Genomic DNA, 25,796 nt, shown 5'->3' on the forward strand with positions numbered 1-25,796 from the left:
TTCTCTATGTTGTGAATGAATAGAGAAATCCTGCACTTTTAACATTTCACGGATGTTTAGTTTTCTTCAGTTAGACAGTTATCGCTATATGATTGTCTTGCTTTACATCGATTATCACAGAACCATTGTATCGTGGACCATCTATTGTGTATCGTATCGTGAGGTATCCTATGAGTCCCATCCCTAGTATTAGTAAATGATGTTACCAGGTGTTTACTTCCACTGTTTTTAACATGTGACTGTTTCCCCTGTATCTACTCTTAATAAAAAGCATTGGACACAGTTTGGTTTTCATTTCAGAGCAGCAGCAGTTTGGTCGTTCCCGGGTTAACACAAGATCTACCTTTTCATTTTTCTTTTTGAACTCCATGACAGTTCAATAAAAGCCAGTGATTGAAGACGAGCAGCTCCAGGTCCCTCGTCTGCTGGCAGGATGAGTGACTGACTTACTTTTGTTGGCTGGACATCTCATTTTTCTTCGCTCCATATGATAAATATGTTACACTCACTAAAACTCACTGGAAGTCCCAGAATGAGCAACACTAGCACACAAAAAAACTCACAAATTTCAAAAGACTGGGAATCTAAAAAAGAAACAAAAACCTAATCCAAAACACTTCATTAGACAGAATCTGACTCTCTCTCCCACATCCCTGGGCCTGAAAAGATCTGGATAGAGCACATGTATCAAGCAAAGAAATCTTTATTAAATTATCCATTTCACACTCGTGATGCTTGGTGTACGGGCTGCCTCAGTGTCCAGCTGGAGGGGATTTGAGACAAATCTGGAGCTCCAAGTCTTCCAGTTAAAACAAAATGCGGCAGCCTGCAGATTCCCACTTAGATGCCACTTGGATGCAGCTGAATGCTAAACTGAGATATTTATGTACAGTTGGTCTGTGTTTACATTCTGTGGTCACTAAAGATTCCTGATTGCACACCACATTTGTAGGATCAACTAATACGAGGTGGTCAAAAAGTAACCTTTTGTTGGTAGCAGAGAACAAGCCAGTACTACAGTAGTAAAATTGTTTGATCAGTTTCCATTTTTAGTCATGCCAGCGCTGTTGCTTCATGGATGCAAAGCCAAACTGGATGCATACGTGCAGTGTGTGACACCTGCATTATTGATCTTTTGCCTGAGTTTGTCGGCAAGACAGTTCCAACGTTCTACTTCTTATTCAGACAACACACACACTCCGTCACCGAAATATCTCCCACCTGACAAGACAGGCAGGTCGGAACCAAAAAACACGAGGGGTGCAAGTAAAACATAAATTGCAATGCACACAACTATTATATTTAATAGCCTATAAGAAGATATAATAAACTTAATTTGTAATTTATGTGCAACTGAAAAAGGGCATCATAAATGAATATAAATACAAAACCATATATATACCATAACCAAGGTTACAGTATACCTGTGTAAGAACTGTGTCAGTTCCGCAAATATTTTGCAACAAAAACCTTGTTCAAATACAATCAAGAAACGCTACAGTGATGTTAATAATATAGTGACAGATCATTTTCACTATTTTCCTGTGAACCTCACAAGGCTCACAATAAAAGACAAAAAGGTAAGAGGTCTTTTCTTAAGAGATATGCAGGCAGTGTGTCTGCTCTAATCTAGAAAAACAAGACACTCCGCAATGCAGGCACACTGCTCATGCATCCAGTGTGGCCCTGACCTTGGTCTCAGTTGTCTGGTTGGTTGGCTTTGTTACAGATGTAGAGTCTTCAAGTCTGGCAGTTAGTGACCAGCCAACAAAATGACCCCAATGCAATGCAGTTTAGATCTGGGCTGGATTTATGGAACTACATGGTGCCTTCAAATTATTCAAAAAGAAAAGGGTAATTCTCCAGCTGGTCTCAAGCAGAGCCTGCCCAACATATACGTAAACTAAGTAGTGTGTGTGTATGTAGATACTGTATGTAAATAGTGTATATCTAAAGTTGATTGGTCTTATTTTGTAATTAAAATGTGCTAATTTAGTGCACATTTGTTCTGAGTTTTTTTTTAAAGCCAAAGTAATTAAATGAGTTTACCTCTTTAATAGTGCTTCATTATTGCATGTTATAGTGTTACATTTGTATCAATAATAATAGCCCCCCCCCCCCAATCAAATTCAGCTTAGGGCCCCATAAAGGCTTGGGTCAGCCTTGGTCAGCCTTGGTCTCATGGTAGATTTGCATAGTTGGTGAGAATATGTGTCCTCACACACACAAACATGGTTCTGCCTCATTAAGACTACGTTTTGGTCTCCATGAGGACTATTGGTCTTGGTCAGTGTTTATGCCAGAAAAGGTCCTAAAAGGCAACAAATACATACATATACACAAACTGCCCCAAAAGCGAATGATAACAGTTTTTTTTCCCACTTAAACCCTTGTGGAAATATTTCTTCATCCAAAAGGTCACAACATCACCGCCTTCTCCTACCGTCCGCAGTCTTGGCAGCTGGAGTGAATCCTGACATGTGAATGCAGAGCACCTGTTTTTCTTATTGATGCGTTTGTTTATACCATTAAAGTATTCACACTTGTTGCACTGGATTTTGGGGAAAGTTCACAGACTGTGTTGCTGGCACGGGGGAAATGTTACTGGGTGAGGAGACATCTGATACGTGGACTCAATCCCCTTCTGTCCTCAACACACACTGTGTTGCTCACAGACGGGAATGGCTTCCACAGAAGCTATAAAGCTTTGAGGGGGGAGAAGAAAAATCTTCTTTTATTGTAGCACCTGGTACTGTTTTATTGTAATGCACTTTATTGTCTGCAGGTCTACATGCTGCGAAAAAAGAACGACAAATAAAGATATATGCATAGTCGCTACCTCTACCACCACTGGCTTGACTGGTACCGGTCAATGTTGGAATGTGACTGAAACCCGAAATTGTGACGATGACGCTGGAGCAGCGACGCATTTCCTACCGCAAACTCACTGCCATCTGGAATCATTCTGCTACTGTGTGTCTGGGGACTGAGCTCTGTGGGGCAGAGGGCAAAGACAGGTTTGCGGTGTGAGAAATACCTCAGAAGGACACTGCTTCTCGTAGTCTGTCCAATCATAACAATAGACACAAATGACGAGGTGTAATGCCAGAGCTGATGGGAATGGCAGTCGTTAGAGCTAAAATAGACGACAGGCAAGGTTGTGAAGAGCGTTATTTGCCTTCAGCGCTAATGTATATTAGGATTTCTGCTGTGAACGGTTTTAGCCTTTCTTATTCAGCCATGTCCTGACCTTAATTTAGTTCGCTCTTCTTAGTTGAACTTGTAATGTGAAGCCACTTCAAATTATGTTTGCTTTTGCCACATAGACGAATGCATACCAACTCCCTAATGTCATAATGTGATGTTATGCTCACTCATCGATTCACCCTGACCTCTCCCTGTGCAGACTCTTACTTTTTATAACAATGCATTTTGGCTTTTGCTGCCCTCCTAAAAACCAGGCCTCGCGAGGGCTTTGTTAGTTGAGCGTAAACAGATGTTGTTTTGGGGCACTGTGGTGAAACAACCAACGCTGCTGTTCTTCTTCTTAGGAGGACACTCAGTGGTGCACAACAAAGTTACATGGTTTCTATTTGCAAAATAGAGACAATACAACAATAATTTATGTACACATTGCATGTGATCTTCAAGTTTATCTGAAGCCCAGCAACTGTAGAGCTCCAGAACAGCAGAACACTTTCCAACCCAGAAGCTGCAGTGGGAATCTTTTGGTGATTTTTGTTGTTGTTGGTGTTGTTTTCTGCCTCAATTCAGTCTTCATGAATGGATATGACGTAAAAGCATTTGTATGCTGCGTCCATCATATGAAAAAGCAATACTATCAGACCTGACTGACGGAGTGTTTGTGTGTATACAGCAGCAACGCCGCATGAGGTGGGCGTGGATAAGCAGCGCTTATCCCGTCAAATCACTTCTGAGACCCGTGGACTCTTCCTCGTGTTTTCAGTCAAACTCGTTTACTGGTGCAAAGTTACTGTTGTCTCCGTCTATCTTGACATAGAACAAATCACTTCCTGAGTGCGGCATGGGAGTGTTGAACAGGAGACACAAGATCCAAGATTTGTTTATGTTTGAAAGAGACAGTTTTAAGTTTTTGGATCAAAAATACATTGAAATTGAGTAACAATAAGCAGGAAAATGCAGAAAAAAAACTATACATGTTTGATAATACAGCAGCTAGTTGTGTTCGTTCCTTTAAAACAAAGTTAAGACCATCTTCTCTCTGACAACTGAGCACTCATAGGTCGGCTCATCAACATGTCGAAAGGCGTCACGTAGGAATCAGAGGTAAGACAACTCCTTTGACCTTGCAACTGTGAAGTTTCATGACTGCATCTTGCACAGTAGTGACAAAATCTTTCCACAGAGAGTGTGAGAGAGAGACAGAGAGAGAGACAGAGAGGGAGGCAGAGTATGAGACTATTGTTAGACGTTTAGGTGTTCATCACATTTCGCCATGAAGGACCACCTATGGAAATGATGAGGTGTTGTTATGGCATCAAGAGACAGTTACAGTGCAGTCAGGACAAGGACAGTCGTCACAACAGACGTCTTGATGCTCTGCGAGGACAGTTGTGGACGTATTAACCTGAAATCACTCTTTCCCATCTGTCAACCAAATCATTCTTTTTCTTGTTTTTGTCTTTTTTGGACACATATCAGCTTATATGAAATGACAGACACAGGTTTGATTTATTGCAGAAAAGATCCTATTGTACCACTGTGTGTGAGCACTTATATGCTCTCATTGAACTGACAGATTTAAGGTTTTCAATACAAACTCACTGTTGTTCCAAGGACAACAAATCCCGTGTTTTCATTTGCCAGCAATCTCAGAGAATAAAATATCTATAATAGTTTGTGTTTGCTTTCATTCCTCAAGTCTGATATTCTGAAATGATGCTCATCCACTTACGAGCAAAAGAGAGTGTGTACTAATTGTATCCATGTGCAGCCACGAGGAAAGCTGACATTCAACAAGAGAAAGGGGACAGACAATGTGCATTGGCTTGAGGATGCTGGGATGTGATGTACATACGAACGGCTGAACAAACTATAGCAGGAATCAAACAGCAGGTCGGATTTATTTTGGCCCGGGGCGGACCGGTCCTGGGCCTCCCGAGCCCCAGACAAATTTCCTGGTTGATAACAAGCAATTTCTGTCACAACAAGCAGCAAAGCTTTGGGAAGTTAGACTAAGAGTTATCTTCAAAACATCCAGGAGCTTAAAGTAGCAGACGCCAACTTCACAAAGTGATTTTCTGGCAATATTGCGTATAGGCACCTTGCTTTTCTCTGCCTAAGTAAACAAAAATCAATTATTGCAAGTGAAACTTACTGTAGAAAACATAAAAATGTGTAAAAGAGGATGTTTAGTGATGTACACAGCTATTATACTACAGTATTTCCCAAGTTGGACAATTATAATTCTTCTAAACCAAAATACTTTTAAAAACTGGGTCAAATTTCTTCACAAGTGGTGCAGTTTGGGTGGGAGTGAGGGGGTTTAAAAGCCTGATTAATTGCTCAAATCATCATAGTCTGGCTGTCAGATGATCGGATGGATTTCTGGCATGTGAGAAATTTTAGTTGGCTGTGTCGCAATTTCCATGATCCCATTTCCTTTGTCCAGCTTTGACTGAGATAGCTAACTTATAAGGCACATGCAGCAGCCCAACTCCTGTCGCACCACATCCCGAATGTGCTCGGCTGGATCCAGATGAGCCGACGACTCTGGAGGCCACTTACGTTCGCCGATCTTACAGTCATGTTCACGCAGACAGTTTAATTAAATCAAGGTAAACTGGAAGCACAGAGGGATGCACTGTACTCGGATATGCTTTGCCAGTGAAATGATGATTGACTGGTATAAAGGAAGTTGAAGTGCGCCAAGAAAACATTCCCCTCTATTACACCACCAGCCTGGACTGTTGACACGAAACAGGTTCTGTCGATGGATTCATGTTGTTGATGCCAAATTCTGACTCTGTCTCAGTAAAAATCCAGATTCATCAGACCTGGCTACATTTTTCCAGCCTTCATCTGTCCATTTTCAGTGAACTTGTGCCCACGGCTGCCTCGGATTTCTGCTCTTGGCTGACAGGAGTGGAACCTGACAAGGTCTTCAATGGTTGTAGCCCATTCACCTCAAGGTTGAACGTATTGTACTTTCTGAAATGCTTTGCTTCTGAACCACAACTGTAAAGAGTGGTTAAATAAGTTATACCATGGACTCTCGTTTCCATCGGCAGCACCAACAATCATGTCATAGTAATGTGTTTTTTAATTACCAAGCAAGGAGGATGATTGATAACAAATGACAAATAACTTTCTCTATGAATACGCAATCACATTTTAATTAATTTCCTGAAGCTAAAAGGTAAAAATAAACATCCGGACCATATTTATTATAAAGCCGAAATTAATAAATTTAAGGATCTTGGCAAATACTGGAGAATGTAGGTGGTCGGTAATCAGAGAAGACAAAAGAGATTAAAAAGAAATACAGTATGTGCATATTGAAAATGCTAAATGACACCATGTGTTCAAAAATACCACCTGGAATACATCGAGCATCACATATTGAGAACACATAATACTAACTGAGACTAACCGGGACTTTCCTCTAACAGCGATAAAATATTAAAAGTCTAAAGCCGTTGCCAGGTACATCAAATGTAGAATCTGATATGTCAGGCATAAATGAACATGTTGCTCAGGTCAGGTACAGGACAGAATTATTGGAGCAGGTTTCTCTTATATAGCAGTGATGTAAAAATGATTATGACATTTGGATGGTGCTTACAGGAAGCAGGTTTACTTTTCCCTTTCCTTTTGTCTGACAATTTGAATGTCCATGCATTTACATGTATGTCAGTCACCCGATTGTATGTGTGCGTGATTCAAAATGGGCCTGAAGTTTTCTGTGAATTCAATTTGTTAGGCAGATAGGATTATTATGACCCAGTGCCAGGAGAAACCATTGTGAAAGCTACCTGCGTCAAAGAAGACTCACAACAGCAAAATCAACCTCAACAATCCACCACAGTAAGAGACGCATGCCTGCATATTTACATGGGTCAAAGGCTGAAGGAAGCAAAACGAATATTTACGACACAGACAGATTGAAAAGAACAACAAAACGCCGTTACACGGTATGATGTTTTGAGTTAAAGTTTGACGGACCTCATTTTTGTAAAAAAAATTAAGAAATGTCATCCAGACTTCAAAAATATTCTGTTTTGATTCATGTAAACAGCAAAAAGTACAAAAAGACAAAAAATGAATGACAAATTAATGTGAATATAAACCGTCCGTTAGACTTTTGTAAGCTTCAACATTTATTACGAAGAGAAGTAAAGCTATTTTGTGCCACAGACCTTCTCTGTAATCCAATAACTGAAAAAAAGAAGACTCAAATGAACCACGTTGCTGGAATGGATTAAATTATGCTGAATATGATCAGTGTAGTTATTTTGGAGTCAAGCTCACACAACCCTGATCACTGGAAATCAAAATGTGTGTACATCCCCTGCTGAAAATAGGACAGTGGTTTGGGGGACGACTGCATTGATGGTTTAACCCTGTCATAAAATAACAATAGCAATAACATTTGGGTCAGATTTATTTACTGGTCATCCCCTGTCTTCCAAAAAAAGATGCATAAATCAGCAGGGAGAACTTGCTCACATTAAAATCTCCCGACCTGAGGTCAGTATGATCTTTGTTTGGTACGGTTAAAACAATATTAATGTCAAGGCTGAATGTTTGACAGCAATTTTGCCTCCTTATTTTGTATGAGGGTGGATTAAGGGTCATATCTGACCTTTCTTTCTTATGACACACAAGAAAATACATCTTAAATAATAGCGATATCATTACTGGAGGTCTTGAGGGCAGCATTAATACCATAAATGATAACATTGGGATACGATTTATTATTAATATCATAACAAGGAAATTCACAGTCATTTATTCACGTCTTTTCAAGGCATTTCACTCAAAACCACAAACTTGCACACGCTAAGTGATTTCTTTTATAACAAGAGAGCAACCATGTGCTAGTAAAGCAAGACAAACGGATTAAAGTACGAGTGAAAGTAGAAATCTACTGCCCAAAGAACTCTTTCAGCAGTCAGGTCTGATCGCATTGCTTGACACAGCATACAAACAATCTTACATTGTTTCTGTTTGTGAAGCCGCAGAAGGACAACATCAACAGAAGAAAAATCGCCTGAATTTATGGGACTGCACCTTTAAATGCAGAGATAACTGAAGTTTGGACTGTTTACAACAATGTCATATTTACCACTGGATAAATCAGTACGACAGGGACCATGACCTGTCAGTATTTGCTCCATAAAACTGGGTTTGTTTGCACTGAGCCAGGAGAACCAAGCTGTAAATTCTCAAGAGGGATGCCACCTGCTGCCATGGGTTGAAGTCTCAAAAACATCTGAGGTCACCTCGTTTGCACCAAAACACACTGAGTAAGAGGAGTTAGGATCCAGTCTGAAGTCACCACCAAACCCCTCAATTTTTTTATTTTCAGTTATTTCGACAGATCAAATAAATACAGAAAGAAATACTGTATGTCAGCTACACTACAACCTTGACCTCAAACTAGAGCTTTCTGGCCCAGTATTTGGGAAATATTCAATAAAGTATGAGACACCATGTGGACCAGACTCGTCGACTGCACTCGGGAGGACTTGGCACAGTGTGGATGACGAAGACGAGGGGCCAAGAGAGGGGACTCCCAGCAATCCTCCGAGACTTAACTTACAATCCATCCCTTCCATGGAACACGGCTCAAATGAAAGCTCGAGTTCACTGATAAGCTGAATCCAACACAAACACTGATGTCATCGTAAACATGGACGGGGTAAGAGCCTGCAAGAGACTGACTGATGATTATTCATTCAACGTCATCGAAACAATCTCAGCTGAGGAACATACGCACGCCAGTGTGACTTTAACCTCCTTCTATATCGCATTACGCACAAATCAAATGTGAGAGGCTGTGAGAGTCTCTTTAAGTACATGACCCCCTGAATTCTCTGTGCACTTTTGTCTGCGAGATTTCCACATTTCTGTCACCATCACATCCAAACTCATTTTTTTCCAACACTCAATGTTACAATATTTTGAAAGATGACAGCTCTGGAAAATGTTCCAGCTCGGTTTCAAATGTTTTAACTTACAAGACAAGAATAAAAACCTAAGCTACAGTTACTACAGTCTGCTTGAATCTACAGTATGATACCAAACCTATAGCTCTAAGAATCCACTACTAAATCCAATGACACGGGAGAATAAGGTTTCTGTGACAATGCCTTCTACTTTGTAGCGGAGTAACGATTACCCATCTCTGCCGAGAGTGACAAACGTGATGACGGACTATTGTTTAGATTTGATACCATCTATGGTGTAGAGGCAGACGCACTTCTAGGCTGTTTATTAAAGTGTGTCAATAATCGTTCAAAATATTCGTACTTACTGTAGATCATGAAAGCATATAAAAGTGTCACAAAGCTTGTGTTGTGTTATTGTTCTCTGTTGCGCAGAGAAAAAGGATCAAAAAAGGATCAAGAAAAAAACAGTCCAGCATAACAATTTGCATATTCTTCAGTGATGAATGGTACAGTTCACCAGATGTCACCGCTGCACTCTGGACACAAATTAGTGTCCTGCGCTCAGCTGTGCTCTCCAGGCACACAAAAGCTCCTTCCCTACAAGGTGCCAAGCATACAAGGATCAAGCCATAAGCTACTCACATGGGGGATTGGGGCTCAAGACTTTTCTCCATTTGTGATAATGAACACATCCTCAGAGGAAGTGGTAAATGAATGTAGTCTAATCATAAAATTTATGGTTATGGGAAAAACATATTTTTGCAACTCGTGTTTCAGGTCAGGGCAGAAATGTAAGGGTGTAAAAGTGGAATTCAGCTCCCTACACACCCTCGGGTTTTACGATCTCGCTTCAGTTTACTCAACTCAATTGTAAAGTAATCACAAAGGCTAAGTTGTCTCAAGCTCAGGATAATCCAGTGCATGTATTACAGCACTTCTGTCAGGAACAGGAGTCCCAGAAGCTGAGCCCTGCCCATGACAGCCCCAGCCACAGAGCCTGTATGCCAAGGCCCAGCTCATTGCTCATCTTCTGTCTAGACGGCCTCCAGACCGACCTGGCCACAGCCGGAACCAGCCAGTCGGATGGCCGTTCAGCAGGCGGCTAATCGTCTCGTTGGCTTCCAACAAAGCAAGTCACAAGGAAACTACCTTCACCAAAAGAATCTAGATACAACATTTTTCTAGAACAGAGATTTACTCGAGGTTACCAGTTTTCACGAGTGCTAAATCTGTCCCGACAAGAACAGAGCAGAACATTTTGGGCCATGGCATTTCATAGTGTTGAATAGTAGATAAAAACTTGCATAGTTTACAGCCACATCATTGAGCAACACATCTTATACTAACAGAAGGAATGTCAGATAATCCTTTAGGCCAGTTTTTCCTCAACTTTTTGTGTTGGGGCCCACTTTTTAAAGAACTATCTCAAGCTTATTTAAACTGTTAATCATGACTTTGTAGATACTATGAAGTGTCCGACTATTTCATTCCCATTTCTGTAACACTCAATTTATTAGGTAAGATTCTTTGCTGAAGAATAAACTGTGCATGACACATTAGGGACAGAAAATGTTCACAAGGCTGTCGGGTTCACTGTTGACATGAATACTCAACATGAAGGGTTCCCAGAGCATTCGGTAGAAGAAGTGTAGAAGCTCTACCTTACAGGAAAACTGATTTATTGATAGAAACTTTTCTTTTGTGTTCTCGTTCACAATGTCTAACGACATATCAACAACATAAATGCTGGTGCATCATCACGGTGGAGGGGAGGATGTGTAAGAGGTTCCTCTGTGTCCTCCCCAGATCATTTCCTTCTGCGATATTTACTATCATGTTGTCATCGCAGTTGATCAGACTATGAATCTACTTTGTTGTTCAGTTCACTACACACAATATATTTTACATTTTGTCTGTCAGTCCTGCAGGAGAAACCCCCTGCCTCTGTTTGGTTCCCAGCCCCTTACAGCAAATATATGATTTGTAATATTTGGTAATATAAATGAAAAAAATGGCCGGCCAATAATGAATCAGCCAATTTTACACATTTTTCTTCTCAGACACTAAATAAATGCTGCGGAGTCATTAAAGGTTTCTTCGTGCAAATGATTTCCAGACAATTTTATTGAAGAATATACAAGAATATTACACAAAATATAGATTGGAGATATAAGACTACTCGTGTTCTTCAATAATTCAGTAAGTTTATTCAAGTGAAGCAATTTTGTGTATCATTTGGTATTATTAAGCTGCTGTATCAGATCCAAATCTGATCAAATGAATAGAATATAGAAACATTAGACAGATGCTGTTCCAAATGGAGGGAAATTGCATCATACTTGCATCATGATTTCAGGTATTGAAAAACCCAAATTGGTCAACTACTGTTAGAAGCTTTTCAAACATAGCCACAATATGGCTGTTTGCACTCATATCATGATATATGACCTCCTGGAACAGATAAAAAAAAGCATAGGTTTTTGGGAAAACTCTGTATAGGTTGTTTTGGTTTTGGCAGCTCACACCTGAGTCCGAGGTGATAGTTTTTGTTACCTGCTGTCATGACGATACATCATAAAACGTCTCAGCTCTAAGTTTAGGTCCTGCCGAGTTTCTCATGTTTGCCTGTCTCTCCCAGCTGACATCTGAACCTCTTGAGAAATGTCTGTGAGTGACCACAGCCCGTCTCTGTCCGGTCTTACAAGGCCTGAGCATCAAAGATGCTTGTAAATGTCTTATAGATGGGTGAGAATATCTGGGGGTAAAGGAATGTAACATGTCAAAAATAGATACACAAGCTGAGGGACTTATTCCTGAAGAAAAAGACCCCCCCCTTATCCACTGTCTCTTGTAATCCCTCAGGTTTTTCCCACATTCTAAACACTTTTATGGGAAAGAGCGGGGTTAATTGTGTATGTTCTACAGACATAACATTTGTTAAGTTTGTTTGAAGCACTTTACAGGCGTTAACACTAAACCAGCCAGTTTGTCTGTTGTCTATACTGAGAGTATTGGAATATTCTACTCAAGTAAGTACCACTATTTTGATCACATTTTACTTAAGTACAAGTAAAAGTACTGGTCTAAAAATTTACTCAAGTTAAAGTAAAAAAGTAACTTGTTTAAAGTAAAAGTTACTAAGTTGTTACTTGTGTCATGCAAAAACCACAAGGGGACACAAATCTCACATGGATTGTTTTTCATTAAAGACAAACCTTTAAAATTAAAGTGCTGACAAAATAAAATATATAAACACATAATGTATCAGTTAAACTGGGTCAAAGGTCACCAATGCTTTAACTTTCTCACTCACTCAGGGACCTTAATTAGCTCCAATTCACCTGTCCTCATCACTCACCTGTCCTCTGGCCTCATCATTCACCTGTTCTCATCATTCACTTGTCCTCATTGTTCACCTGTCCTCATCACTCAACTGTTCTCATTGTTCACCTATCCTCATCATTCACCTGTCCTCATCACTCAACTGTTCTCATTGTTCACCTATCCTCATCATTCACCTGTACTCTGGCCTAATCATTCACCTGTTCTCATTGTTCACCTGTGCTCATCACTTACCTGTCCTCTGGCCTCATCGTTCACCTGTCCTCATTATGTCCTCATCGTTCACCTGTTTTCGTCATTCACCTGTCCTCATCGTTCACCTGTCTTAATCATTCACCTGTCCTCATAATGTCCTCATCATTCACTGCTAAAGTTCCCGGTGCCTGATTTAATTTTGTTTTAACTTGGTGTGATTTAAAAACGTAGTGAAGTACAGTACTTCCAAAAAAAAATACGTAAGTAAAAGTAAAATTACAAATTAAACAAAACAAAAAAACAACAACTTTAAACAGTACAAGTACACAAAAAACATACTCAACAGCGATTACAATTTCCACCTCTGACTGCATGTCCCTAATCTTACATCATCTACTTGTATCACCCTCATCATCTGCAGGGAAAGTGCACTGTAGATTCTGTCGAATCCCGTTGTCATTTACTCTTTTACTCATTGTAAAGCCTTAATAGCTTTTTTACGGTCCTCTTCCTTCCTGTAACCAAGGCTGAGGACAGTTACCTTAGATTCCTCTGAGCTGCCAAATAACAACCAGACTTGTATCTAGACGACAACAGGGGGAAACTATCCAGTCTGGAACAGAATCATTCCACTTGTGTTTGTAGAGGGCACTATTCAGTAAACACAAGGCTGTGTAACTGTGGGTTATATTAGGTGATCTTTCAGCACTAAGTACTGTAGTTACAGTACCAGCTGGAGTTGTAACCAGCTGTATTGGGATTCTCTGAGGAAAAAAAAAAGTTATATTAGCACCTTGGTGTATATACAGTCTAAACATTTCAGGAATTTAATTTTGAAATAAATCTAGGTTAAACGAGGACGTCCTTTCATCAGAAGACTTGGGTATTTATTGGCTTAAAGCTTGTTACTCTTTGGGGAAGGGAGGAGCAATAATCTGCTCCTGAACCTCTGATGAGGACACGGGGTTGAAGCTTTCTCACCCGCAAGGTTTTTTTTTTTCACTGTCAGCAAGTCTTCGCTGTATTGTCCTTTAGCAGACTGTGTTTGTTATGTGACCGTATATACCACTGATACAATGTTTGCTGCAGCATGTGTATTAAAGCAGCCTGGACAGCTTGAAGTTAGAAACTGGGCGACTGACCAATGTAAACCACTCTTGAAATGTCACTCACAAATGTCTTTTTGCCCCGTGGCCAACCTAAACCAGCTCATGACATCACAACTTTCCAGGCCCCTAGCTGCCCCAATAAATATACCGTTTTGAATAAAAACACTTTATCGTTACATTATTTACTCTTGCTGATTAACAGTTGAACAAATTAGATGGCTGTTCTGGCCGAGAGTGAGACGTCTGTACATTAAATATGAAGCTATAGCCAGCAGTTGGTTTATCTTATCTCACCATGAAGACCAGAAATGTGTAAATGGGGGATAATGTGTCTTTCCTACAGTTATATCGTCATGAAGAGTCCTTAAATGCTGTAGTATAGGGCTGGGTACTGAACTCAGTACTTTTAATGCTCACCAATTTAAGTTTCCCACAGCTGTATACAAGATATGAAGCTTGTGACCACAGAGTGCACACAGAAATGAATGAAGGTCTCCAAGTGCAAAACTAACAACTTCAAGATTTGCAATTTAACAGGCACCACAGTGCGTTTACATACACATACAAAGACCGATTTCAGTCAGACTAAGACAATAATTCATAGTCCGATTACTCCTGCATGTATACACTTAGTCAGTCTGGAGTCGGACTTCTCTAGCTCTACCTGATCATATGGTGGTGGTGTCTTTCTTCTGACAACACAGCAACCACAAGAGACATCTATCGCTATCTAATTTGTACCAAGATTAACATGTGCAGCAGGTGCGAAACATACAGAACTACAGCGCATTCCATCTCGCCGTTCACTGTGTGTTTTTCTGTGACATAAAGGTCAACAGGAAACTGATTCAATACACAGAAGCTTACAGAGAGATACAGCACCACCTGCAGAGGCGGAGTCAGACGTACAAATCGTTTAAAAAAAAAAAAAAAAAGGTTTTCCACCCAGTGGGTCACCCAACTCTCATCAAGAAAGCATAATTTCCCAAAAAAGTCAAGCTGTTCCTTGAAACCAAATTTGTAGAATAACAATTAAATGCTCATCCAAATGTGAAGCACCACAGTGTGTCCCTGAAAGCAACACAATCCACAGCTCACTATTCTCATCTTTCACGCTGCTCCTAAAACGTTTTCAAGACATATTGAGCCATCTTTTCTTTCTCCTCAATCCACTCACGTGCTGATGGGATCTTAGTGACATTCCCATGCACGGCGGAGTCAGCCAGCACAGTAACAATAGACTTGGGTGGAGTTTACAACATGTGCTTCGACTGCTGGGATACATAGCAGACAGACTGAGGAGGCATCCTTCAGGGGCTTTTATGACTTATTGTACTGTGCAGGTCAGAACTCTGTGCTCCAGACATTAATCCACTTACTTAATACACTTAGTTGCGCGAACGTCCCTGAAAGCAAAAAAAACATAACTCATAAAAGTGTTTGTTTGGGACATTCAGTGCTTTACAGTGCATTATATTCCATACCTATCAAAACCCCTCACAATCTCCCTTGCATTTGCCTCACATTTACAAAAACGCAACGCTTACTGAGAGTCTGTTTATGATCTGTAAGGCTGCTCCTTTTTGTAACTTTCCTATTGTGCTCACTGCTGTACCTCATGCTCATACTGGCATCAACACAGGGCTTTGAGAGGCCTCCAGAGAGGGGGGAGAAGCACAGGGGAAAATTGGAACAATATAGTGTAGGTAAATAAATGCTCTGTCTGAACAGGAATGACTTTCCCAAACAGACACAAGCTTCCCCTCAGAGCAGCAAGTGCCCCAAATAATGCCCTAAATTACCCCTGGGTTAATATGATAATAATGCTCCGCATTGCTCAAAGTCACTGGGTTCACTGTGCAAACCAGCACTCTGAGACGGAGGGAATATCATCTGGGGCCTTGAGTAGACTGCACGTGAAGGAAGTGTGTGTGTTTGTGTGGGAGAGAGAGGGAGAGAGAGAGAGAGAGAGAGAGATAGTTTGAGAGTGTTCTATTCAGTGCTGGTTCCAGCTTTTCCTGCAATGAATCTAAACATTTGAACGCTTGTTTTGGTCTTGGATCACGCTTGCGGCCGAATAAACGTGAGCATATAGTGTGAAGTGCCGTGTACGTATTCACGTGTGTGCTAAACTAATCTGAAGATATGGATTATAATAATACATTTATGAACCTGGAGATAGGATCCTCAGCACTGTGTCGATCAGAGTCTCTGGCCTGAAAGTGGAGTTGGCTGGGAGTGTGATCTGACTATTGATACCAGATGAGAGGATGAGTCAAAACAATGAGCAGATGTAATAGTCTCGAGTCGTTACAGAGGAAACAAAATCACACCATAGCTCGTATATTAAATGGATTACAATAATATATCAGTTTTTTTATTTAACTTAAGAGAATTGAGCTTACTTGAAAGCAGCTGAAGATCTATTTGAGCTCATACTTTCTCCATACTTGTACAGATATAAATACTAAAAACCCAACTTCCTGTGGACCAATACCCCTAACAGGAAAAAGACATTTCTGCTCGGCGTCCTGGCATTCGTAAAAATATTGGATCGGGCCTAGGAAGTAGAAATATTCAGATACGCTGTCATGATTTTACTGCTGTCAACTTTCCATCCCAGTGAAAACTTCACTATACTGCAGAAGGAGGACAGTGGTGAGGACATGGTGCTGAGGACTATAGGGATGGTGTGAAACGGAGGAGAAAATCTTTGCTGTGTGCCACTCTTGAGTGATATATCCCCCTTGCATCAGTTCCAGCACCTGAAAAGTCCATCACTTCCAAGAAGACCTTTGGGAAAGCACCAGTTGTCTGCAGCAGAAGAGGAGGAGGCGAATAAAGGAGAGGAGGAGGCGAGAGGGATAGGGAGAGAGAAGAAAGAGGGGGAGGAAAATTGTTCCTGCGTCACGTTGCTTTAATTTGTTCACCAGCTGCCAATGAAAATTATGACTGCAGAAGGATTTTTTTTCCCCCCTCTCCTCCTCTTCCACCTCTTTGGCTCCACATCTGCCCGCGCAAACCACACAGCTGGAGCCACACACAGAACAAGTGTAATATTTACAGTACAATGAATATGACAAAGAAGACTGATAGGACACTCAGACCCAGAGCTCACACTGATTTCACTCATACAAGGCTGCATGACTGCTTTTTTTCCTGATCAGAGACCAGTGAAGTGTACATTTCATCACCTGTCTCTACATGGAGCTGATGTGCTAGTTAAATTACAGACTCAAATCAACTTCATTTAGTCCATTTAAACACATTTGATGCGATATAAAGAGCTGTAAATGTTTCCCTGTAAAATGCCTGGAAAATAAAGCATGAATAATCTTTAATATTCCCAATCCTCCTTGGTGTATTTATTAATCAAATGCTGTCCTGCAGCTGCACAAACCTAAAGCAGATGTGTTGGTGAAAATTAGACAGGATCCACCTGGGGATTCGGTTTGGAGAAACAAACACCACGTTTTCCAAAATGATGCTGCGCGTTTCAGGTGACGAGGAGGGGCCGTGCGTCTACCTCCAGTTGCAGGCGCGCACTTCCTGCACCGTCCTCTGTGCAGTGTATATATAAACCCCGCAAAGAGGAACTTTCTCCTGAAGCCCTCACAAAGTAAGCAAAGCGCAAAAACTCCACACTTGCAGCCAGGCAGCCCTCCCTCTCTCAAACCCCGAGGTGATAACAGTCTTGGCAGTGCAGGCGCACAAGAGAAAGGTACGAGCAGACTGTGCGCGGAGGAATATCGCGGCTATTTCTGTGCCAAATATTTGTGCGCACCACAACAAACAAACAAACTGTAAGTATTTCCTCTTTGCTTTCCTTTCAGAGCACTCATCCAGGACGCGGGATTTTCCGTCTGCAAAGTCAAAAAGAAGAAAAAATGAAGGCTCAGTTATTTGTCATAGATGTAATATTCCTGTGCATATCTTGCGGAGCAAGTGCACTGGCAACAAGTATTCCTGTTGCGTTCACGTCCCTGCCAGACGCCACTTCTTTTACCAGTGTTGGCACAGCGCGCAGCAACGGAACAGACACCTCGACCATCCCTAAAGCCAGGAGGAAGCGCTATATTAGTCAGAATGACATGCTTGCCATTCTCGATTACCACAACAAAGTGCGAGGGAAAGTGTTTCCTCCGGCATCCAACATGGAGTACATGGTAAGTCATTCATTTACTGTCAATGCATTATTCGGCACTAACAATGACCATTCTCCTCCTTTATTTGTAGTTCACAATAAGTGACACAAAAAAAGTTTGACTTCAGCTGTTGAGCAGACTGCAGCTGCAACAGACCACCAGAGTAGTCACTTCCACAGGGAGAGGGGTCGTGTGTGTGTGCTGCGTGGTTGTGGAGTATATATAGTGTAGTAGAGATGGTGGAAACATGATGGAGAGAGCTGCTGAATAGGTCTTCATAGGGCTTGAGTGTCAGTCGTAGTACATGAGACACTATTGGCAACTAAAGTTTTCCTCTTATGTAACTGCTTTGATGGATGGCTGCTGTATCTCGCCATGGTAACACCTGTAACAATGCTACAACAACTCTTATGCCACAGCTTGCTGCCGAATAAGAGATTGTGTTTTATTTTCCATGAGTTACATAATGACATGAACATCTCATGTCACTGTGTGTGTTTAGGTGTGGGACGACACTCTGGCTAAAACAGCCGAGGACTGGGCTCATGCCTGCCTCTGGGAGCACGGGCCACCTCACCTCCTCAGGTTCCTGGGTCAAAACCTCTCGGTCAGGACGGGACGGTGAGTGACCTTTGCCTCCGCTCCGCCTCCCTGACATCTGCTGCTTCTCTCAGAGATGACTCTGTCTCAGCAGTCATGGTCGTTGCCTTGCAGCCCCCTTCGTCTTTCTTCCCTTAACAAAAAAAAAAAAAAAAGGTTTTTGCACTGTGACCCGGTGACTGCCTGAGGAATGTTCCTGTGACACTTCAAATAAACAAAAGCTGTGTTTGCAGCCATGACCCATGAGGACAAAGGCACATCCCTTTTTTTTGTGGGTCTTGACTTTCCATTCGGAAAACACGTCTTCCTGCTCTTTTAGATTTTTATTGAGGAACATCAGCAGCAGCACACCTTGTTTGGGCTGCAACACCAGACCTACACAGCTAATCTATTTTTAAAATCTAGTTTAGAATGAGGTTTCATTTGCTGGTGATCAAACCACCAAATATGCACATGAATATGTACACAGGTCAGCTTTTATTTAAAACTTTGTTTTGCTAGGAAGTCTATGGAGTGCAGAAGATGATGTCATGATGCAGCCAAAATTAAAGTCAGCTGCAGGAGGTGCAGAAAGCATTACTGTTACCTTAATTCACCAGTTTACAGACATAACATATCAGATCAATAAAACACAAAATTATAAGATATCAAAAATATACACAGTAAAATGTACATTGCACCTTCATGTCTGGAGACTTCATGTCTTGAAGCCTCTCGATTCACAAGCACCATGTAGATGTTTTTCAGGATCCTATTGGAAGATACCAGCTGTCAATCACACTGTCCACTCATGTGTGCTATGAATAACTAACAAAAGTGACATCACGTGCTATTGGAATGAGAATCAGAGGCTCATTTTCCTCTAAACTTTCATTAAAACTGAGTTTTCTTTTTGCCCCCTGGTGGCGATTCACGATGTTTCAACCTCCTGTTTGGCTTCAGGAGGAAATTATGATGTATTCACGTAGAGGATGTTGGGAAAACAATGAAACTGAAGCCGTATTTAAACGGCTTTTCATACTTATCAATGTGACTGAATCTTTCTGTCTTTTGTTCACAGCTATCGATCTATTCTTCAGCTGGTGAAGCCCTGGTACGACGAGGTCAAAGATTACTCTTTTCCTTACCCCCGTGACTGCAACCCCCGCTGCCCGCTCAGATGCTACGGACCCATGTGCACCCATTATACTCAGGTATGCACATAATAGAAGTATCACATACACTATTGTTGAATGGATGCAGTGGAGTGACATGACCTGACAGCTGATATTTCCGTTTTGCAGATGGTGTGGGCAACGTCAAATAAAGTGGGCTGTGCTATTCATACGTGCCACAATATGAACGTATGGGGTTCAGTGTGGAAGCGAGCGACGTATTTAGTTTGCAACTATTCACCCAAGTAAGTACTGGCGATTTCAGTCACTCTGATACAGTGTTTATTACATGCAGGAAAGGGAATTGGTAAAGTCTGGTGAACCTGTTAACCTGATGACGCGAGGGTGAGAACAGGCTTAATTCCAACACAGTTTATAAACTGTGCTGTGTGTGTGTGTGTGTGGAGTTGTGAAATACCACCTGTGCTGCAGAGAGATTCAGAAAACCCAGATACAAGCCTGTGATCTGGATCCGGACTGAATTACACAAAGCTGAAATTCTCTGAACAAATTCCAGGAATTAAAGGCCCTTTGGACTTTTGACTGACGTGTAAACTAAGTGTTTAAAACCACTGGTTTGAGATAAAAGTAAGACGATCTATCTTAGCTTGCTGATGAGATATGTGACCTTCTTTGTTGTTGGACACAATCCTGTTTTCTGACCACTGTTGACAAAAGGCATTAGATATTATTGATTATTAACAATCAAACCTTTAAGGTTAATGTAGTAGTTTTTTTAGGAGTTTTCAATCATTTGACATAATCTTTATTAGGGATGGTGGGGAAAATCGATACGACGAAATATTGCGATATTTTGGAGTATTGTTTTTTCCGTATAATTTTGTAGTTGATGTTACAAATAAACATTAAACTGTTTGTGGATTAGCATTAAAAAAAAGTCCACTAGATGGTGCGGGGGAAAAAACGATACAGTAAAATATTGCGATATTTTGCTATATTATCGCTTTTGAGTATGAAGTATGGATGTTTCTAGCTTATTTTTTTGCTGATTTTACTTTTTGTGGATTAGTGTCGTTTCACAATATGTGATCTTGCCAATACTATTTTTTCAATACCATGACTTAGATATCGCGATAATATCGTGTAATATCGTCTCCCGCCCCTAATCTTCATCAGCACATCCAGCAGGTTATGTCCAACTGTCATGGCATTGTAGTTCAAATTAAATATTCTCACACTACTGTTAAGCATGTTGTAACCAGTAGTAAATTTACCTAAAGGAATCTGAAGTCCTGTTTTGAAGCCATGAGGTTAAAAATTTGTCTCGTGCCGTGGCGACACTCCGCAAACCCAAATTTTGGAAACATCATTTATAAAATTGACATAATGTGCCACAGAAAATGAACCTGAATCTAGCAATTGAGACTGTTAACTCCCCCTGGTGGCTGTTTATATATATATTATTACTTCCCGTTTGGCTTCAACTAGCAAACCTGAGGACTATGTCAATTTTCTATGTACGGTCTATGCTTTTTAAGACACAGTTCTTGCTGATGTTGATCACATAATGTGATTGAAAGCTCAATATTTACGACACTAATATAAAAACTAACTATTTTGTCATTTTTATGACTTTATCATCAGTGTATTAGAGATTTTAAGACACTATTTTAATGTCAGTTGTATGGTTACCATCCTGTTTATGACCATTGCTAACGAGTGTCTGTCCTTCAGGGGAAACTGGATCGGAGAAGCTCCCTACAAAGTGGGCGTGCCCTGCTCCGCCTGCCCCCCCAGCTATGGCGGCTCCTGCAGCAACAACATGTGCTTCCCCGCTCTCAAGACAAACTACCTGCACTGGTTCTAATAAGCACAGGTTTACGTTTTCTTCTCCTCGTTGACATTTATAAGCTGACGACCTACAGTACCACAAAGACCTTGTTTTAATCCCGTAAGGATTTGCACAGCAGTCGTGAATCACGCTATTTTGTATATATGGGCTTATTTAAAGACACAAACATACATTTGAAGGCAGCAGGCCATTTTAGCTTCTTGTAAATAGACTGTAAATTAATGTGTTGTTATTTTTAACTGATGGAATCTAATTTATATGTAAAATGGGTCCTTAAACGCAGTAAGTCTGTATGCGATTTTCTACCATTGATAAAGTGGTAATTAAGGACAGAACACCATCATAGCTGCTCATACCTGCTCACTTTGGTGCTACGGGCATCACACCTTCATGTTGTGTGCTCTGCCCTCACAGGAATGCTGTGATGTAAAGATCAAAAAGCTTTTTGACCTCAGAGGGAAAACCTATACTGGCAGTGTCAGGTTAGTAGCTGCTGTAGACCCTGCAGTAGGTTGCTTTTAAAAAAGAAAAGAAAAGGAAAGAAAGTTAAACAAACTCTGATGCGTTTGGCACGGATTGTGTTGACAGAAATGCACTTACACTGTAAAGCATAAAAGGATAAACAGAACCATTTCATTCACCTGGTGCTTTGCAGTTTTTTCTGTGCACTGATTAGATTGTGTTTTCATTTTACAGGTTTTCATTCATATTTCATATAATATTTAGCCAGCGAGAGCACATACAGTAAATCTGACCCACATGCGGTGACTACGATCATATTTGTCATAGATTATGTTGGTATATACCACATATACCATAATCTCAGAGTATAAGACAAATGCGGTGTCTGTACTGTATGTCGTAATCTTTTCACTGACGTTGTAGTAACGGTTTTGCATTTAGGCACTCGAGTGCACCTTAATTGTTTGTAGATTTCCACAATACCAGGAAATTATTATTTTTTTGTGTACATGTAGATAATCAATACACCTTGACTATCCTTAAACTTCCAAGTATTCTGTAAGTTATTCATTTTTATATGGGGAAATATTTAATTGATATTAATGTTGTTTCAATGTTTTGTACTGAATACGGTTCGTTTGCAGGTCAACTTGTATCACGGTGAACTCACTGCAAATGAATATATAAGAGATATATAAGCACTAGCACGATGTATTGGCAAGTAACTCCTTCATCCCTGTAATCACGGCAAGCAGATTAGAAATTAACTCGAGGACTGAAGCACATAAATGTAATGTCATGACAACAAATTACATTAGTTTCAAAATAATGATTGATTTTTCCAACAATTTGCATTGTAAAAGAGGAAATTCACCTTTTTTTTTCCGCACTGACTGTATTTAAACCAACATCTACAACAAGCTATTTATGCAGTGAACTGCGTTTTTCTTGTTGTCTTTTGTATTTGTAATAAAAATGGTCTATTTTGACTGTGTTCTCTTTTTTTTCCTCGACAAAACGGCTCCATTGTCTATTGTCTGTGCTGTTGTCATCTAGAATGTCAAAGACTCCTCTTCCTCGTGTGTGTGTGATATTGATCGGATGTTTTCATGTTCAATTATATTGTCCCCCCCGTCCTGCATATCAAAGGTTGAGCGGGAGAAGAGAATAAAAACATGTCAGGGCAACAACTGAATTCTAATAACAGAAAATTGACTTTGGCTCCATCCGTCCACGTCAACACAAATGAACTGACAACTGGTGATCAAGTTTCAGGGGGAGCCTCTTGTTTGAGTTTGTCCCCTGAAACCATTCACCTCACTGCAAAAGAGAGACGTGCAGAGTAGAATGTTAGGGCATGAATGTGTGTCACAAAGAGATGGTCCAAAAATATATGGCATTTTGCTTCTTTACAGAGTTATAGCATATTAAATGTAGGCAAACAGGTGACAAAGCTGTAACAATGCAGGGCAGATGCTGCAGCTTTTGTACTTTTCTCCAGCAGGGATCGCAGAATTTGGGTCTGGGCCAGTCTGCATTCAATGTTAGGTGCATGAGTTCAGAACAGACTATGACGCAAGTGAACGAACAAACAAACAAGACATGACACGCTATATTTCTTAGACACACACATCTGTGTTAGTTCAAATGCAAAGTGAACTACAAAAAAAAGGTTGGTTTTTTTACACACTGAAATGCTCGCACTTTGGGCTACAGTCCAATACTTGCATCTTAATGCATAACGTTACACAGGGCAAAGGGTTTCAAACCAACTTCATGCACGTTATTATTAAGAAGCTTCATCTCTTCAGTAATAGACCAGCGCACTCCCTGGAACCAACAGGCAGAGAGAGTTTTTGAGGAATACATTAGTATGCGTGGGAAAATCCTAGTCTGACCGAACGCTGGACTCTGAGCCAAACGGATGACTGGTGGATATTTAAAAGGCACATCAGTGGGATGGAAAGCAGGGTGTGATGATGAGCTCGACAAGCTGCAGTTGACATTTACCTGGCTTATCCATCAGTGGCAGAGGCACAGCAAAGTTTAGGGATATGGATTCTGGGGAGGATGAAAGCAGACTCTTGATGAACCAGGACAGACGAAACACCTGCGTATGGAGTGCAATTGAAAAGGGAATAAAATTATACATCACGTCGGCAATGTGCATACATATTCATGCATTCATTTTCCTTTGTCAAGAATGAATATTTCATCCGTCTGTGGGATTTCTTTAAGCTCCGATTAAAACTTCTTCATGCTTGTTCTTTTGTTCATTCAATCAGTGGATGTTCAGTTTTACATTCCTATACGTTCTATAGATCTTGTGCGGGTGAGCTTTTCATGTTTTGAAATTTGTATGGTACAAAATGCACCTCAACTTCTTTCACCTAACCTTCATTCAGAACAAAAGCCACGTTTCCACTGCATGGTCTTAGGTCGCCTCGGCTCTACACGGGTTTGGTTTGGTTGTGTTTCCATTACAATAGTGTAGTAATAGAGTTATCACTGCAAGTTACACACGCCACACACAAACTAGTGACTATTAAAAACTAGAAAATGCAAACGCCACGCAGAAAGGCCTAGTATTTATTCTTAACCTATGTAACAACTTTTTACGTACTGACAATTCAACTGCTTTAATCTCTTGCGTCTCCATCGAGGGAGCTTCAGCCACGTTCAGTCGTCACGTATCATGGTAATTTGTACAGCTGTCTCCACAATCTGTGTAACTGCTCACCTTTTCCCCGTGCCATATGCTTGTAAACGTGTGCTCAAGCGCGTTGTCTACATTCTTCTACTTTACGTGTGTGACTGCAGTGATTGCGCGTTGTGCTCCAAGAGCTGGCAAAACAGAGCCGACCACAATGGAACAGTGTGATCTCTTTGCCTGCAAAAGGCATTTTTTAACTGCTCGATTCTGTTTTCACCACTTGCACATCAACCGACATCCTGACAGCACCAGTCACCTGCTTTCAACTCTCAATAATTACACACAGACAGACACTTCAACCCTCCCAGTTATGCTTAAGCTATTATTTTTATTTCCACTGCACTGCAGTCTTTGTCTATAGGTTTAACAGGCACTTTTTTTCTGGTAAACATTCAATTTGTGTTAGGGACTGAGCTAAAGAGGGAAAATGAAGTATGTTTAAATAACAAAAGCAAATGGATCCTAATAATTTAAGTAATAGAAAACAAGCTAGAATAACAGGGCCAAAAACTGAAAGAAAATAGGTCAACTAAGCAATAACAAACTAATGCTTTAACTCAACAAAAGATAACTGGGAAGACTTAACTCAAGATGACTCAGAGAGACATGGGGTGGACACGTAACAATAATAACATTGTCCTCAAATCCACTAAAAACGTTCAGTCAAAGGAAATCTACCAAGAAATAATAAGCTTATCAACGACCAACAAAGCAAAACAAAAGAAATTAAGGGACAACTATGGTACTCTCGGACCTTCTTCTGACCTGCGACTTGGCGTCTTCTGCTCTCGCTGGGAAGTCCGTATAAGGTCGTCCGAACTAAAGAAAATACACAAAAAAAACAATGAATAATGAATAAAACGTGTAAAACAAACATAAATGGTGTGGTTATTTCATTAAATGAGGAGGAACACTGAAGGGCAACGGCTGACGCCACAAGCTTCATCATCAACACTTTTTCAGGTCAGTTTAATTCTCTGTGTCGTCTTACAGACAGAAAAATGTTCTGGCTTTTGGCCTTTGCCAACATGTACCACATCTGCAAGCTCATCACTTTTTTTTCTAATAACACGTTTGAACCACTGTCCTGTCACATAAAAGTGTGATT

At 40.6% G+C, this 25,796-nt stretch overlaps 1 protein-coding gene across 1 annotated transcript; it reads left to right on the forward strand.

Moving 5' to 3' along the window:
* Nucleotides 1-17,046: 17,046 nt before the first annotated feature.
* On the forward strand, nucleotides 17,047-22,964 carry pi15a (peptidase inhibitor 15a). The gene is made up of 6 exons (XM_058634248.1): nucleotides 17,047-17,522; nucleotides 17,635-17,967; nucleotides 18,449-18,567; nucleotides 19,607-19,739; nucleotides 19,830-19,945; nucleotides 21,396-22,964. The coding sequence occupies exons 2-6, from the start codon at nucleotides 17,689-17,691 to the stop codon at nucleotides 21,526-21,528; spliced, it is 780 nt and encodes a 259-aa protein (XP_058490231.1). The 5' UTR covers nucleotides 17,047-17,522; nucleotides 17,635-17,688; the 3' UTR covers nucleotides 21,529-22,964.
* Nucleotides 22,965-25,796: the final 2,832 nt, after the last annotated feature.

Source organism: Solea solea, chromosome 1 (assembly GCF_958295425.1).
Source record: "Solea solea chromosome 1, fSolSol10.1, whole genome shotgun sequence".
In the NCBI taxonomy this organism is placed as follows: domain Eukaryota; kingdom Metazoa; phylum Chordata; class Actinopteri; order Pleuronectiformes; family Soleidae; genus Solea; species Solea solea.